The sequence below is a fragment of the Tenrec ecaudatus genome, chromosome 10, assembly GCF_050624435.1.
Source record: "Tenrec ecaudatus isolate mTenEca1 chromosome 10, mTenEca1.hap1, whole genome shotgun sequence".
NCBI lineage: Eukaryota > Metazoa > Chordata > Mammalia > Afrosoricida > Tenrecidae > Tenrec > Tenrec ecaudatus.
This window is the reverse complement of record NC_134539.1, coordinates 13,351,341-13,369,825: the sequence shown is the minus strand read 5'-3', so window position 1 is coordinate 13,369,825 and position 18,485 is coordinate 13,351,341. Positions and strand designations below refer to the sequence as shown.

General features: G+C 41.5%; 1 protein-coding gene across 1 annotated transcript; it reads right to left on the bottom strand.

The window, feature by feature from the left end:
- Window positions 1–10,362: 10,362 nt before the first annotated feature.
- On the bottom strand, window positions 10,363–11,259 carry LOC142457813 (ran-specific GTPase-activating protein). The gene has a single exon (XM_075558920.1). It carries the CDS (start codon window positions 11,257–11,259, stop codon window positions 10,711–10,713), a length of 549 nt encoding a protein of 182 aa, XP_075415035.1. The 3' UTR covers window positions 10,363–10,710.
- Between the last annotated feature and the right edge of the window lie 7,226 nt (window positions 11,260–18,485).

Below are 18,485 nucleotides of genomic sequence, written 5' to 3'. Positions count from 1 at the left end.
TTTGTTGGCCTTTAGGAGTGTTTTCCAGTGGAGTCTGGGGGTGTGTGTGTGTGCCAAGCCCTGGCCCCAAAGTCTAGTTTTGGTATTCCCTGAGGTCTTCGTTGCTCTGTACCCCTTGCTATTCTACTACATGACCTTAATTCTTTGCCTCGGTGTGGTGAGATCAGATCTAGTGGAATTCCCACACTGTGTCTCCACTGTTGTCCCCTGTAGCACTATCTCATTCAATTCTTTAATATTTATCCATACATTTTCCAGTTGGTATTTTTGTTAACGCCAAGAAAGCAAAATCGAGGGGAATATTTTCAAAGGATAATAGTGATTTAGAAATAAAAATCTCATTTACACAAAAAACTCTGCTTCATTATAGGGAATTTTCTAGCTAGACTCTTTTGATGCTAAGTATAAAACCTAATTAGAAGGAGTCAGTACTAGGATAGTTCTCTGGCTAGCTCACAGCAAATTTGCCTTCCATCTCTCCCATGGGTAATTGCCTCCATTAGCACAGCACTGGCAGTACTCAGGCTTTGAACTTCTGTTGACTTAACAACAACTTCTCCTTACCCTTTAACATGGAAAATCTCCCTCACTTTGTGACAATGAACCAACATTTAATCAAAATTTAAATTTCATCACCATGTGGGCACTTGCTGCACAGTACGCTTTTAAATTAATGAAAAAGCTTCAAGCCTTTTCTTGCACTAAAAGCTAAATAGGAAGCATATGCAACTGTTGTCATTTACCTATAAGTTCTTATCGACACTTAGGAACCGGCTTTGTGCAGACCCTGGGGATTGCATGTATGTACTACTGAAGTACCACCTTTCAGGAGGAGGCTACAGGTTACGCTAGAGAATGTGAGGTATTACTGTCTGATATATAACTAATAAAATAAAGCGTCAGAGGAACCTAAAGTGCATGTGAGGAGCCTATAGAAGACTATTGATCAAAAAGGGAAGAAATGTAGACCAGAATTTAAAAATAATTTACACTCCACACTTTCTGGAGCTATGAATGCTAAATAAATCCCCAAACTATTGTCCACAAATAGTCTTTAAACCATAAGCCAAAAATATTCTCTGAAGTCATTGTAGGTCACACCCTAATGTTTGATCTCCCTTTGAATCCTTTTTAAGGTATTTCAGTTTTCAATATTTTCTACTTTCTATTTGACGGAGGTTTTTTCTCTGTTTTGTTTTGTAATTGTTGTTGATTTTTGTTTGTTTGTTGTTTGTGCTTGTATGACTTAGTGTATATGAAACCCAGGAAAGGTAAATCTATAGGGACATCAATTGGATTAATAATTAATTACCTAGGGGCATGGCAGAGGAAATTGTGAGAACATGGGGGGCTAACAACAGTGAGAACGAGAAAGAAAAACATATTCTGAAATTGGATGTGGTAACAATTGCACAACTCTCCTTAATATGACTGAACTGTTTATTTGAATGATGTGAATTATATAATTATAAAAACATTATAGGAAAAATAAACTACTTTAAAAGCAAGCAAAGAAACAATAACAATTTAATGATTAATAATCATTTAAGGAATATTTATGCTCTTTTAGGATCTGTCTACAAGGATTCCAATGCATAACAAACAACTCAAAAGGTGAGTTGGGACAGTGAGTTTATGCCAGTGGAAACAGGTCAGGAAAGGGGGGTGAGAATGGTAGTTTAACTCCAATGACGTAATCAGTGTCATTGAAGTGTACATGTCAAAGCTTGAGTTGGTGTATATTCTGCTGTGGTGAAAACCAACACAAGGAAATAAAATAAACCTTAAAAAAAACACAGTAGAATGCACGTGACTTTTGCTACATACCTGAGCGGTTGGTATAGTCAGTCAATGGTTCAGTATGTTCCCCACTGCATTTTTCTCTTAACTTTCTCATTCATTGCAAACATGTCATCTGGAGGAGGGATCTGGTCCACTGGTTAAGGAATATTTGGGAACGCTTAAGCCAGGTCTGTCCTGTTCCATCATGAAGACCAGCGTTGGAATTTGGTGGAAAGCCCCACATCCAGGGAGAGAGATGAGTCTATCGGTATGTGGTTTTGGGTGGAGAGGTGATGAGTCATCCAAAAAAACCTGCAGGAACCACACGATTTTGTCTGTGGCCAACCCGGAATGCACATGTTTTGCACACCAAACATTTGTAAAATTCTTTGGTAGTACATCTGAAAATTTGGCATGTATGAATGATTTCTCAATTTCTATGCAAAGCGAATTAAGTCCTAACTCACTGATCTTGCCTTGTTTATTAATATTGATTTTCCAACTAAAAGGCGAGCATCTTAAATTGAATTATGTTTGGTTCGTATGTGAGAACGTGTGTAGTCTACAAGGGCCAGCATGCAGAGTTTTTTCATTTTTCTCGACATTCTATCAACTGCAGACAGATTCCGAAAGAATTTGGGTCAGAGAGTCATTCAAAGAATGATCCAGTTAATATATCACCTAGCATTGCATCACTCTGAAGTGTGCATAAGTAGGGATTTTTTAAAAAGATTGCGTATTTGCTGAAATATGTAGCCGTTTTCTTACAGAACTCCAGTTTCCGGGTACAATAAAACATCTTCGCTTTGTACTGTAGCACTATTAGCATCCCTAACGGTGCGGTGGTTAACTTGTCGAACCCAGAGGTTTAGTTGGTGGCAGGCGCCATCAGGCTGGTTCTGGCCCATAGTGACTTCACAACACAATGGAGCCCTGCCCGCTCCTGTGCCAGCCTCACAATTGTTCTTAGGTTTGAGTCTACTGTGGCGTCAATCCGTCTCTTTGGGGACTTCCTCTTTTTCTCTGCCCCTCTACGCTACCAAACAGAATGTCCCTCTCCAGGATCTGGTCTTTCCTGACAACATGGGCAACGTGTGTCAGATGGAGTCTTGCTATCCTTGCCTCTACGGAGCACCCTGAACATTCTTCTCCCAAGAGTAGATGTTTGCAGCCCACCAGCCACTCCATGGGAGAAAGATGAGGCGGTCTGCTTCACTGAGGATTTACAACATTGAAAACCCCATGGGAGCAGTTCTTCTCTATCCTATAGGGTTCCTGTGAGTCAGAATGGACTCAACAGCACGTGGTTGGCTTTAGGTTACGACATGACTAATTATATCACTGTTCTGTGTGAATCGGTGTATAAAGGTCAAGCTGTATTTGACTAAGGAGGCTTGGTTTGCAGATTATTTAAAACTCCCATTTTTATAAATGAAAATTTACAAATGAAAATAGAGACATGGAAAGGAATTAGATAGTCATATTTCACGTTCTGTCGATTCCCATATGTCCAACACTGAAACCCTTCCCCCAAGCTAAGCATTCTAATGAGTGTTCCACTGACATTTCTTTCCAGTTTCCTTCAGGATTGTTTTCATTTTGTTCTGCTTCTATTTAGATGACAAAGGAAATAAATGGAATTTCCAAACGAGGCCTATGAGTCAAGCTTAAGAATCTCTTATTACTCTCTTGCTCATCTCACCATTTCCCCATTGCTTTTCTCTCCTCCCTATTTTAAATCCCTTTCACTTTTTTCAATTCTCCCTTCCTTGATACTGTCTTTTACTTGCTCTTACCTTTGCCTTCCCTCTCTCCTGTCCCTCCCTCCCTTCTTTTCATTCTATTTTGTATTATAGTTTGAAACATTCAACTAAAGAGAACCAGTCCTAAGATTCGATGTGTTTTTCTTCAGAAAACATATACAAGGTTTGGCAATATATTTTTGAAAAAAATCCTAATGAGAACCATTTTATTTTTAGCTTATCCACGTGGAAAGTAGAGCAGAAATTAATATGGCCTTTTAATATTTTAACAAGCATGAATACCCAGAAATGTGAGGTGCTTTAATGAAAACAATAATTCAACATCTTAAGTCTCTTCTCTACGATTGCTCACAACGAGCAGAATTGATTATTTTTATCTCAGAAACGCTGCCGTTTCCACTACATTGTACTACTCACAGTTTCCTGACTGTTCACCCTTTCTTCACTTTAGTTCTAAAATCTATTGTAGATCTCCCTTTGAATTGTCCACCAGTACCTAAAATCTTTATGAATACAATTTGTCAGTTTTCCAAACCAACTATATTTGTTTAAATCTACTCCACCACGATTTTTAATCACTTTAGCACCTATAAGAGTTCTATTGTCCCAGTTCCAGTTCTAAATTATTCATTGAACTTCCACAACCTCAACAGAATGTAGCAGATCTTATCTCTTCAAAACAATGTCCATGGCATAATGGCTTCAGCTTAGTTTCTCTCTCTCTCTCTTTCTCTGTGCGTGTGTGTGTGCGTGTGTGTGTGTGTGTTTCCCTGTCTCTCACATACACACAACAGATTTCAACCCTTCTACATTGTGAAGTCGCCCTGGCGGTAGAGTGGGCTGCATGTGGGGCTGCTGACAAAGGGAGGAGGCTTCCTGCTCTGGTGAAGACTGGCACTTGGAAGCCTGCAGAACGAGTCCTACTGTCCTCTAGGACGGCTATGAGCTGCAGTGGACTGAATGTCACTGGGTTTGGTCTGAGTGGATGCTTTTCTTCTTGCCTTGAGTTCTGTACTATTTCTCATATTCCAAACCATTTTAATACACAGATTCACACCTTGCTCTCCTCACATTCCTCCCTCCTTAGGGGTCTTCAGCCTTCTTCAAATATTTCCCTGTCTGCTGTGTGTCAGCCATCATGCTAGGATACAAGCAGGAATAGAAGCATCATAAATGTGCCAACCTTGTGGTCCAGGAGCCCACAGCCAGTAGAATCCAGTGCACCTGGACCACAAAGGCCTCTACAAATTTGGCATTTGTGGGTGCTCTCTTCTATAAATTCACACTTCGTTACCATTGTCATCATTTTAAGGATAACAAACCCAACTGCCTAATCCTACTGACCTTGTAGAGCAGAGTAGCATTGCTGCTGGGAGTTTCGGGGACTGTAACCGTCTGTGGGAGTAGAAAGTCCCAGCTTTCTCCTGCAGAGCGGCAAGGGATTTTGAACCACAGACTTTGCACATAGCAATCCAGTGGAGGTGGGGGGATGGGGTTGGGGGTAGAGGGCATGATTAGTACTTGTTCCACTGGCTCTGAAGATGAAAGACGGAAGGAATAAATGTTCTCTGGGTATAAGAGTGAGCCATTTTAGAAGGAGGAATCGAAAAATCATGTGACCATTAAGAAATAGGAGTCACCAGGGGATCCCTGCCTGAAGGGTCAGAGGCAGCGGAAACACCAGCGGCCACAGAATGGAAGCCAGGAGACAGAGAATAGGAGCTGCACAAAGGCCCTAAGACAAAGCGGTGCACTTCCCAGGTCATGGTCAGAGTAAAGCTTGTCGAGTGGGTTGACCTTGGGACATCAGACGATGCTAACGGAGATCAGTAACACTCCCGTAGGCAGAGTTCAGGTCATGGGGCCACATGGCTGAGAGGTCAAGGCCTGGAGAGAGATGCGCCTGACAGTGCGCGTGAGAAGAGGCATGAGAGACTAAGGAACTGTATGCTTTCCATTGTGTGAACTTCCTCAATAAACCTTCCCAATCATGAATGATATCTGTGCTTTCTGTGTGGCCATTGCAATGGATTATCCAACCCAGCAGAGAAGTACAAGGTCGTGGGTTAAGTGTTTGGTATCAGAATAGGGTCAAGGAAGATGGGAGGTAGAGAAATGTCTGACCCCTCCCTTAGCATCAGCCTTGGGCTGATGTAGACTTGGATTCTCCTTTCCCTCCTATGTAGTCAGAGGAGTTCAGACATGGCCCAATGTCATTTCTCACTAACAGTCAAAAAATGAGCAAAAGATATTTCATGTCATTTAAAATTCTGTACGGTCTCCTAACCAGTTGCTGTTCAGTTAATTCAGATTCATGGTGATACCATGTGTGTTGGAGTAGAACTATGCCCCATAACATCTTAAATGGTTAATTTTTTAAAAAGTAAATTGCCAAACTTTATTTTGAAGCATGTCTGGCTAGATTCAGACCTCCGGCCTTTTGATTAGCAGCAGAGCATATTAATTGATTGTATCATTCAGGGATTTTATATAATCTTCTAGTGAATTCTAATTATTTTACCTATTAATTTTATTTTATCAACTTCCTTGTAGGTTTCTCCAGGGTGGATTATCTGTCATAAAGAGTTGCTTTCTTCTATAGTGTGTTAAAATTACCTGTGTGATAAACAATCATCATTGATGATATAGGAGCATAAACACTATATAGACAATAATATCATAAATCTAAGTGTATCACCGTAGAGTTACTTTTCTCTTTACAACCCAAATAGCACACCTTTGATTCTATGGTTGGTAAAATAATCTGTCCATTATCTTTCAGTAAAACTAGAATCTTCAATGGGACCTGGGATATATTTTAGTTTCCAAGAAAAAAAATATTGTAGATATCTGTGAGAGATTCATTTCACTTTAAATATATTTATCAGCTTTCAGCATATTCACTGTATTGTTTTTTCTTCTCAAACTCTACACAGATTTAGGACACCATCAATCATAGCATTGTTCTCGGGTGCACTGTCTGCTCTAACTATTTCTAGGCAAAGATATTTTCTAAACATTTTTCTCACCATGTTCTAGAAGATACCTAAACCAAAAAACTAAACCCAATGCCATTGAGTCAGTTGTCTCATAGAATCCTTTTAGGACAGAGTAGAATGGTCTCATATTATTTCCAAGGTTGTTAATATTTTTGGAAGCAGGCTGGCACATCTTTCTTCCATAGAGCAAGTGATGTGCTTGAACCACCAACTTTTAGTTAGCTGGAAAATCCTTAACCATTGTGCCACCAGGGATCCTATTGAAGACATAGGTAGAATAGCCCAAATTAATAAGAACTTACTTGGGTTTTTGAGTCCTGGTATATTAACTTAGCCTCTCCTGTTCACAAATTGTGAGTGTGATACAAGCTGCTTACCTTTTCCGAATTCAGTTTCATCATCTACAAAACAATGTGTGTTAGGCTGGGTTCTCTAGAGAAGCAAAACCAGTTAATGTCATACATGTATAACAAAAAGAAATATATATATCAAGAAAATGGTTCACAAGTTGTAGAAGTGGACAAGTCCAAATCTGGGCAAGTTCCAAGTCTGTAGGTCAGGTGTTAGGCCAGAGGCTTCTCCTGACTCACATAGTTGCCGGGGCTGATGAACCCAAGATCAGCAGGAAGATCACAGGCTGCTGGCTACAGAGGGTATTGAAAACAGCAGGCAGGTCAGGCTTATGACTGCAAAAGGTGAATAAATCCAAACCTGGCAGGTCAGATGGCAGCCTGCAGATGACACCCAGGATTGGCAGGCAATGTGCAGTCCATTGACTCAAATCCAGAGAACTAGGGGTTGATGCGTCAGATTCAGAACCAGCTAAAAGCAAGCCAGCTTTTCCATAACAACCACTTATATTGGAAACAGCTCCCTACCCCAATCCCCAGAACCTTCTAATTGACTGCATCAGGGTTGTGATCCTGAGTAGCAGTGTTACATTCCACCACAAACTGATTTGCTGCTAATAACTGAGCCTGTTATGGAGATATACATTGTAATGGATACTATCACAAGGGAGTGCCAAACCACTGAGAATGCCGGTGCAGTCAACACAAATCCTAACTTTCACATAACCAAAACTCATGGTCATTGAGTTCATTATGACTCATAGCAACCTTATGGGAAAGGGTAGATCTGCCCTTGTGAGTGTCTGAGACCATAAATCTTTATGGGAGTAGAAAGCCTCATCTTCCTTTCATGAAGCTGTTGGTTGTTTAGAACTGCCAACCTTGTGGTTAGCAGCTGAACACATAATCCACTACACCACCATAACTATCACATCAAGCTAGCAATATTTATTTCACAAGATTGTTTGGATAGTGAAATACATTTTGCAGGATGACCTTGTTGGAAAGTAGCCCTGGAGAGTTACATGTTGGGCTACTAACTTAAAGGTTACCAGTTCAAATCCACTAGTCACACTTCAGGACAAAGATGAGGTTGTCTGCTGTTGCAAAGATTTATACCTTCTGAGACCCCATAGAAGGTCCTAATGTGTTAGAATCCACTCTAATGGCAGAGGGGTAGGGACCACTTTTACAAATCATGATCTCTCCCTTCATAATGGATTTTTTCCATACAGAAGAAAATGATAGGGCATAAAACTCACACTATTTCCCTCTGAAATGAGATATTCTGGGATAATTGATTTTTTCAAAGGTGAGCAACAGAGAGTTACTAGTTAGTAGTTGCTCAGTTTTCTACTGAGCCTAAGTGAGAAGACCTTCAAGAGTCCTTATGAGTGAGTTTGTGACATGGCTCGGTCTTGAGCATTACTCCATTGCTGTGGCCTTATTTTGGTGTTCTTAGAAGCACATAAAGCCATGGCACATATCTTAAGGCCCGTGGATCTGCTAGCATGATATAAGGTAGCAGAACAAACAATGAAAATCAAAAGCAACTGCCAAAGATTCCCAGAAACCATGGCATGGCCTCTGTTGTCATAGCAATCTAACCATTGTTTGTGTTTTGCTTGATTTCAGGCCACAAAGCTTCAACTAGGGCATCATGGGTTTCAGGGTGTGTGGGTGTATGTGTGTGTAAGAGAGGGAGAGAATACTGAGTATTATATGTCTGCCATTTGTGACACATTGCATCAGAGAGTCTGTCCCATTTTACTGCCACAAGACAGGGAAGTTGAACAAAGGTGTATTAAGCACAAACGGGGTTCTACTATTGTGAATTTTTCACATCTTGTTTTGCTTCAGGTCAAATAGAGAGCACTTGAGAGGTCAGCTAGAGGATATGTGAAGGAAAACAACTTGTGTTTAGAAAAACGGGTATATAGGTGTGATGCCCTCTTTTCCTTCCTGTGTCAGTCACTGCTTTAAATCCTTGCTCTTCGTGCCATCTGTAATTGTTTCTGTTACTTCATTAAAAAACTACCTACTGAGTGCCGCCCTATCTAATACTGGTAGAAATTGGGGACACTGGTCTCCTTGGAATCAGAAACCTTGTTAATTCCTGCATAAGTATAAGATACGGAGAAGCATTTTAAAAAATATTCTTCTATTTGCTTCTACTCAGAAAGGAAGATTCATACAGAGAGATTATTTTTATTTGTTTTTGGAGTTTGCATCAGAGAATATCATCTCCACGTAAGGCTGGAAAAATATGTCCTAATACTTTTTATTAATGTCTAATGTGTAATAAATTTGAACTGTCTTTTTTTCCTCCTTTTTACCTATTTGCCTTTTTTGTTGCTTTATTTAGTTAATGATTTTATTGGGGGCTCATACCACTCTTACCACAATCCATCCATCCGTCCATTGTGTCAAGCACATTTGTACATTTGTTGCCATCATCATTTTCAAAACATTTTCTTTCTACTTGAGCCTTTGGTATAAGCTCCTCATTTCCCCCCATCCCTCCCCCACCCTCCCTCCTTCATGAACCCATGACAATTTATAATTTTTTTTTCATGTCTTAAACTCACCAATGTCTCCGTACACCCACTTTTCTGTTGTCCATCCCCCTGTAAGGGAGTTATAGGTAGATTATTGTGATCGGTTTCCCCTTCCTTTCTCCAACTTCCCCTTATCCCCCTGATATGGCTAGTGTCAATATTGGTTCTGAAGGGTTTATCTGTCCTGGATTATCTGTGTTTCCATCTCTTATCTGTACCTGTGTACATGCTCTGGTCTAGATTGATTTGTAAGGTAGAATTGGAGTCATGATGGAGGTGAGGGAGATGAAGAAGCATTAAAGAACTAGAGGAAAGTTGGATGTTTCATCGGTGCTTTACTGCCCCCTGACTGACTCATCTTCTTCCAACGACCCTTCTGTAAGGGGATGTCCAATTGCTTACAGATGAGCTTTGGGTTTCCACTCTGCACTCCCCCTCATTCACAATGACATGACTTTTTGTTCTGGATCTTTGATGCCTGATACCTGATCCTATCAACATCTCATGATCACAAAGGCTGATATGCTTCTTCCATGTGGGGTTAGTTGGTTCTCTGCCAGATGGTCGTTTGTTTATCTTCAAGCTTTTAAAACCCCAGATGCTATATCTTTTGATAGCTGGGCACCATAAGCTTTCTTCACCACATTTGCTTATGTACCTACTTTGTCTTCAGCAACCATGTTGGGAAGGTTAGCATCATGGAATGCCAGGTTAATAGAGCAAAGTGTTCTTTGCATTGAGGGAGTACTTGAGTAGAGGCCCAATAGCTATCTGATACCTTAATACTAAACCTATAAATATATGCACATGGATCTATTACCCCATTGTCATATATCAATAAATTTACGTATGTACATGCCTGCAATTTTTTTTGCAATTATCAAATGCCATTTTTATTCTCTATTGTTGATGACTATAAATAAGTGTTTCCACTATGGGAAAAAAAAGTGAGCACAGTACATTTTCATGACTGGGGAATGAATTTTCTGAAATCGTCTTTGAGAGGACGAAGAAAAACAAAACAAAAAAAAGTCTGGATATTGGGAGTTCAAACTGCTTCATATAAAGTTCCTTGTAAACAAAACAGAATAAAAAATAGATTCAAAAGGAGGTGGGATAAAAAAAATAAGGAAAAGAAAGGGAGAAGGGATATTATAAGCCCATTTATTGCTTCTCTTCCACCTTCTCCTTGGCCAGCTCGCCTTCAGGCGCCTTGGTCCCAGAAGCCTCTTCACTGTCCACCTGCACGGAAAGAGCTTCAGAGCTTCTCAGCCACCTTCTCTGTGTCCATCTTCGCTGCCCCTGCTTTCTTTTCTCTCTCTTCAATCTCTTTCCTGCACTCTTCAAACTTTGTTTTGAATTTCTGTGCATTTTCAGCATTGAGAAACTGGATAGCAAGCAGCTCTGGCTTGGGGCACTCATCGGCAAAGTCAGCATGGGTGTTCCAGACCCAGGCTCGGTCACCGCCTGCATTTGGCTTCAGCTCCATCAGCGGTGTGATGTAGTGGTTGGCACATATCTTCAGGGTCTTGTCCCTGCGCATGAGCAAGCGGATGCTCCCTTTCTCCTTGTGCTTCAGGAGCTTCACGTCGCCCGTTCCCCGCTCCTTCCACTCTGGGAGGTCGTTCTCGGAGGCGAAACGGTACAGCTTTGCTCGCATTTTAAAAAGCTCTTCTTCATCTTCCTCCAGCGTCTTAATTTCTTGTTCGAGTAGGGAAACAATTGGCTCGAACTGGGGGTCGTGGTTAGACTCATCTATATTTTCGGTGGTGTCCCGATCCTCATGCAAATCCTTGGTGGCCGCCATGGGGGTGCGGCGGCGGCGACATGGGCTCGACTGGGGCGGTCGTCGCTGGCTCTGTGGCCTCTCAGCAGCTGGCCGTCGCTCCTTCCCTCTGCGTCTGGCCCATGCCTGCAATTTTACCTCTATAAATGCCCTGTGCCTCCTAGTTCTTTCCTCTATCTCCTTTTACTTTCCTCTTGTCTCACTATCATGCTCAGCCTTCATTTGGGTTTCAGTAATTCCTCTCAGTTACCATGCCCTTGATCAAGCCCTATCAGGTCTCCTACATCTTTCTCACCATCAATTTTAGATCACTTGTTGTTCCCTTGTCTGTCTGTCCTGCTGTTTTCTCCTCTGACTTGTTTATCCTGCCTATCTTAACTAGATAGACATGCAAAGACAATAATATGCACAAAAACAAGACAGAGCAAACCAAAACAACAAAAGAAATAACAACAAAAACCAACAACAAATAAAGAAAAACTTATAAATAATTCAAGGTCTGTTTTTGACCTTTAGAAGTGTTTTCTGGTCGAGTCCGATGGGGTGCCATGCCCTGGCCCCACAGTCTATTTTTGGTATTGCCCAGGAACCTCCTCGTTCTGCTCTCCTTGCTGTCTTGTTGCATGCCCTTAATGTTTTTCCCTGGTGTGGTGGGGTCAGATCAGGCATAATTTCTGCACTGTGTCTCAAGTGTTGTCCTGTTTTGCTCTATGGGTCAATGAGGGTCGTCATGTCTCTTGGTGGGACCGGCCCTATGGTCCTCTCGGTTCATTGGCTGCTCTGAGCAGGAATATTGTCCTCAGGGCTTGGAGGGCCAGGATGTTCTACACTCTCTTCTTCCCCCTTCATTTGCTCCCATGTGCTCTGATCAGACATGTCCCTCTCCCTGAGCTGCAGCTTCAGTGCTGTCCTCTGAAGTGAATTCTTCTTTGGGGAGGGCGTCCTGTCCATGTAGTTGGGATTGGGGCTGGCCCCTCAGACCTCTCTATTGGTTCTCTTCTTCATGACTGTATGTTGCATTCATGTCTTGGCGCACCGGGTTGTAGTCTGACCCCTCTTTCCCTGTGGAGATATAAACAATACCTCCCCTTGGGTGGGTTAGTGCCCTGTGCCCCTGCTACTCATGTCTTTTATTTTCACCCTCCCTTTTAGTTGGCTACCCTATGTGTCCCTGAATTTTGTCTGGCCCCTGCCATCCTACCTAGACTTCACCCCAGGAATGCAGGTATACAGTAGCTTTTTCTCTATGTCCCTTTTGAGTTTTTAAGCTAACTTCAGTGGACTCGTTGTGCTTGTTCTTTTGGCTTATTTTGCTTAGCATAATTTCCTCCAGTTCTTCCCATGAGGCGATGTGCTTCATGCATTCATCACTGTTTTTTAAGGATGCATAGTACTCCATTGTATGTATGTACCATAGTTTTTTAATCCATTCATCTGGTGGGTTGGAAAGGGGGAACTGATTACAAGGATCTGCATGTGACTTCCTCCCTGGAGGATGGACAACAGAAAAGTGAGTGAAGGGAGACGTTGGACAGGGCAAGATATAACAAAACAATAATTTATAAATGATCCGGGGCTCATGAGGGAGGGGGAAGGAGGGGAAGGAGGGGAGAAATGAGGACCTGATGTCAGAGGCTTAAGTGGAGAGCAAATGTTTTGAGAATGATGATGCACAAATGTGTTTTACACAATTGATGTATGTATGGACTCTGATAAGAGTAGTATGAGCCCTTAGTAAAAATAAGTGTTAAAAAAAACAAGAAGAAGAAGAAATGTAACGATCTTTTGCATTGGGGAAATCTGCTGCAAAGCACCTCTATAAGTGTTAAAAAAAGCAAGGGCACCTTGGGGACTAAGGTGTGCATGGCCCTGGCCATATTAACAATTGGTTTATATGCATGCAAAAGTTAGAAAAAGCAAAACAACAATGAATAACGACACACACAAAGAAAAGCCTATAAATAGTTCGAGGTCTGTTTGTTGACCTTTAGGAGTGTTTTCTGGTCAAGTTTGATGGGGTGTCATGCCTTGACTCTGCAGTCTATTTTTGGTATTCCCCGGGAACTTCACTGCTCTGCTCCCTTTCATGTTCTGTTGCATGTTCTTTGTGTTTTGCCTGGGTGTGGTGGGGCCAGATCGGTCACAATTCCTGCACTCTGTCTCTAGTGTTGTTCCTGAAGTGCTATTGGTCAGTGAAGGTTGTCCTGTCTCATAGTGGGGCTGGTCCTATGGTCCTCTCTGTGCATTGGCTGCTCTGAGCAGGGATATCATCCTCAGGACTGGGTGGGCCAGAATGTGCTCCACTCTCTCTCCCTCCCCCTACATTTGTGCCTGGGTTCACTGATCAGACATGTCCCTCTCCCTGAGCTGTAGCTCCAGTGCTGTCCTCTGAAATGAATTCTTCCGGGGGGAAGGGTCATTATGTATTAAAGGCAAAAAATAATATGGCACACACACAAACAAGTGAATCAGGAAGAATTGCTCCTAGGTCTAGATCACACATACAGGAATTCATTCCCAACAAAGCGTGTTCAAACATGTCTCTGTCAGCAGATACTCACAGACAAGCTATTTCAGTAATATACCCATTTTAGTCTCATTATAGTGACTTCAAAAATAATATTTTGTCTCACGGGTGGGGGAACATTTGGAGGTCAAGGCTACTACTAAATTTTGAACAAAATTCAAGTGGACATCTTCCTAAGTCATTGAATACTTGCAACAAGTGCGTGGGAATGCTTTCCACATAAAAGAGATTCGACAATGGGCAAGCGTTTTAAGGAGGGCTGGGAAGACCGCAAAGATGAGCTGAGAGAAGGGAGACAGTCAACCTCGATGAGTGAAGGAACTGTGATTCAAGTTCTGAAAGTGGTAGAAGACCATAAAATTGCCATGGATGAATTAGCTGCTGAAGTCGGGGTCTCGCCTGGCTCTGCATTCGCAATCTTAAGTAAACATCGTGACCTCCGCAAGTGTTTGGACTGACAGGTGTCTAAAGTGTCATGTGAAGGCCAGCTGGTTCAAAGAGCTAATCTTTCCAGCAATCTTTTAAGTAAAACTCAAAGCTATTGAAGACAAGTTTATAAAGCAAGTCAAAGCCAGAGCCGAATCTTGGATTTACCAATATGACATAGACAGTAAGGTCCAGTCACATCAGTAACTTCTGTGGGAATCTGCTTAGCCGTTCAAAGTAGAGTGGTCAACAGGAAAAGTTATGGCAACTGTTATGGCAAACTGGCGGTTTGGGTACCACCAAAGGGGTAATCTTGATCAGTTTTCTCAAAGAGTATAGCATGATCACAGGGCTTAATATGAAGAAATTTTTTAGAAAGTTTGATGAATGAATCCAGTTGAAGACGATAGAACTTAAAAGTAAGTCAATTTGTTAATGAAATTACTGTGTTAAAAATCTGATGATACATGCAAAGAAAAAAATCATGAAAATGATTCCCTAAATGGAGCTGCTCAGTAAGCTCTTCGCAATTGTATTGGCTTTGTTTGCTAAGAGATGGTTTTATAGGATCTGCTGCCTTTTGGAAGGAGTATTGATTGCTAACTGCAAAGTCAGCAGTTTCTAACCACCAACTGCTCCACAGAGGAAAGAGACTTTCTGTCCCATCAAGATTCACGGTGCAAAAATCCAGAGGGTCAGTTCCACCCTGTCCAATGTGGTCACAACTGACTCAATGTCATTGTGGTGGTAGGCTGGCATTTGACCATCCACACTTTTCAAGTTTACCTGGAAGGAGGGAAGACTAATTTTATCTCACAGACACATGAATTTGACTCTAATCTTTTGTGAGCTTAGTGTTTGAGATGAAGATAATTAGCAAATAAGTGGACCTAGTCTCCTGCCCTACACTCTTCTTCCACATGACTTTGCTGCTTTATTAGGAGGAATTTAGGGGTTCTCATTTGGCTAAACAAAACAAAACCCGTACACGTGCACACTCACATACAAGTGTTTATATAAAAAAACAGACAAAAAAGAGAAAAATTTCCCCAAATAGCCTTCTACCAATCTTTGCAATGGGGACGTAGGTAAAAAGTAAAGAAGATTAAGAAAGTGGAATCTTTAAACAAAGAAGATGGCATTAAATGAACAGTCTCATGCCACCTTCTGTAACTGCAGCTGGAGTGTTTCCCATGAATGACTCTATTGTGCACTTCACTACACACAGGAACAGGAAACACAGCTCAACAAGGTGGGTCATGTTTCAGTGTGGGCCCCACTGGTGCACGTCATGATAGACAGTAGATGCTCCAAGGGTATTCATGAATTCTTGAATTTTGTAGTTTGTAAAAGTCCTATCCTTCCCAGGGGACAAGACTCCCTACAATCAACCAGAGTGTTTCCAGAATATGCTGTGCAGTTCATTGGCTTCTACATTTAGTCAGTGTAATGTGAAAATAATTTGATGGTCTAATCAATGGTAGAAGAATTCTGCTAAATGGAGTTAGATTTCTTTACAGCATAGCAAGTCAAGACCTGTATTATAGGGTCGAAATGGACTCAGGGTCAGTGGGTCGGTGTCCATTTGAACTGCAAAGGTGGATACAGTTTGCAAGGTTTCCTCAATTTATGTACCAACATTGGGGTTGCTTTTGCTTAGAAACTTGTGTGGGACTATTGTTCACCCTAAGCATTCTGTGGCGGCCTTTTCTATTGTTTAAGACACATTGATGTGTAATAAGTTATAATCGCAATTTATAGGTGACAGAGATGTTCTCTGCACTTGTAGGACTCTCAGTTTTACTGAATAGAATGTTTGCATAAATTATTAGAGAACATTAGCTAATTATTAGGGTGTGAGACCAATGTGAGGTATTGATACACTCATTTTTCAGTAGGCAAATCAGATATGCATTTTAAGAAGTGCAATAGTTTAATGTCACATTTCTCCCTTTGATTTTTTTTAAAACATTTTATTAGGGACTCATACAACTCTTATCACAATCCATACATAGCTGTACATTCTTTGCCCTCATCATTTTCAAAGCATTTGCTCTCCACTTAAGCCCCTTACATCAAGTCCTCTTTTTCCCCTCCCTCCCTGCTCCCCCATCCCTCGTGAGCCCTTGATAATTTATAGATTATTATTTTGTCATATCTTGCCCTTTGATTTTATACTTTGCAACTTAGAAGGTGGTTGACAAACCACACAAGCTACCCTTTCTCATACACTCACATTGTCCTCCAAAATCAAATCAGTGTACTCTTCTCACGAGATCCTTCCAATTAGTAGAAAGCATTTTTAAAAATTATTTTAGGAGGACCTTTTGCCTCACTCTAGCTATTTTATGGGTCTGCGTGATAGAAAATGCAGAATTAAGATTCATTCTTTAGGATAGAAAAGTAATTAATCTTGACTAGCTTATATCAAAATACAAATGTTCCTGATTGAGTTATGACTTTAGCAGTTCAGTATGACTTCATTTATCTGATTAGTTTCCCCACTTATACAAGAGAAAGGCCAGTCTGGAGAGTCTGGCCAAGGTCAGAGTTTGAGCTTAAGTACTGAGAGGGCACTAAACATACTAGATGCAACAGCAGAGTACAGCCCGCAACTGAAGAGAAATCTCCCTCGTGAAACTTTAATTTAGTGTCACTTCTAATATTGGGATAGATGGTGTGTTTTTCAGCTACAGGGTGCATGAAGAGAAACCTTTCACTACTTAAATGGTTATTGTTTCCATTTCAAGGACGATGTTGGAGAATGAGATGCCCTTCAGCTTCGTGTGCCACAGACACCTACGTGCAAAATGCATTATCAGTGGCATCTCTGGCTATGGGTGTCAGAGAAATCGTAGAACGCTTCTCTAGTAGTTAGCTGGGGAGAGGCTGCTTGTCGCAATAGTGATGGAATGGCCCTCTGATGAATTTGACTTGAGAGACACTACGGCATAGTTAGACAATCGTCAGCAGTTCTCGTTTATTGGGAAGGTCTATGGAGGTGCAATGAAAAGTGAGATGACTTGTGAGCCGTCGTTTTAAATCTCCCCCGAGTCGTTGCTGGTGCAAGTGAGTGGGAGACCCTGAAGCTGGCATGAATGTTTGCATGACCTTATTTAATAGTCTCAGTAGAACTGAAAGTGAAGGACAGAATCAAGATAATTAGCTCAATATTTTGCTAGTTCAGCGGGATGTTTTTGCTAGTTTGGTGGGATGAAAGGGGGTGGGGGGAGGCAATAGAAGAGAGTGCTGTTGAAATAAGGGACGTTCAGGTCAAGTTTGGAAGGGAATATAGAAAATGTAGGGGACTGATCAATAATCGGTCTCTTTGCTCTCATGTTGTACAGCTCTCCGAATAGACAAAGTTCTGAAACCACAGAATCTCACATTTTCAGGGTTCCCAGAAGAGGAAATTAAGCCCTAGAAAATTAGATAACTTGCCAAAAGTTCCATGGACAGTTGGAGCCAGAAAGTAAATAACGTTTCATATTCTGTGCCTCTGCCATGACTCTGTGTTGCCTCCAGCTAGGAGGTTCTTCATAAGGCTGAGATCACTGGGGACAAGAAGCTAACGATGCAGTAAACAGAATTCTCAAGCACATTGCCCTTATTTTGATTCTTAAGGATGCTATAGGACCATTAAAAAAAGACATATGAATATTTTTAGGCAGAGTTTTCTTAAGCAAAACAATTGCCTAAAATTTAGCAGGTTCATTACCTTAGAAGCTTATCCCTAGTCCCTCTAGCTTGTCAAAGAACCAGGTTCACAAACAGGTTCAAGTAGAAGATGCTATGGAACTGTGATAGTTAGGTTTTTTAGAGCCAACATGGCTCTTATAGGAACATGTGGGCAGAGGGTAGTCTGTCAATCAGGTTGCAGCTTGATGGAAGGGCAACCAAGATAAATGGCTCACTGGAGGCCGCCCCCCCCGCCCGCACCCCCCCCCCCCGGGCTCCTCCTCTCTGCCTGTGCCTTCCTGTTGAGAAGCCACACTGAGACCTGAAAGCCCTGTAATGCAGCCACTGCCATTGAATCCACAAGACTTTGCACCCACCAGCCTGTGATCTTCCTGCATCACTGCATGTGGCTGTGTGAGTCTGAAAAGGGATTTATGGACTAGTATCAGATGTGTGGACTTGATGTGAATTTGGCTGAGATGTTTGCTTGTATATAATTACTCTTTGATATAAAGTTCTCTCTTACACATATCTGAGTGTCTCTGGATTTATTTCTCTAGTCAACCTGGTTGAACTCCAGATCAGCTAGTTTACCCTGAATATTGGTGGGTACTTA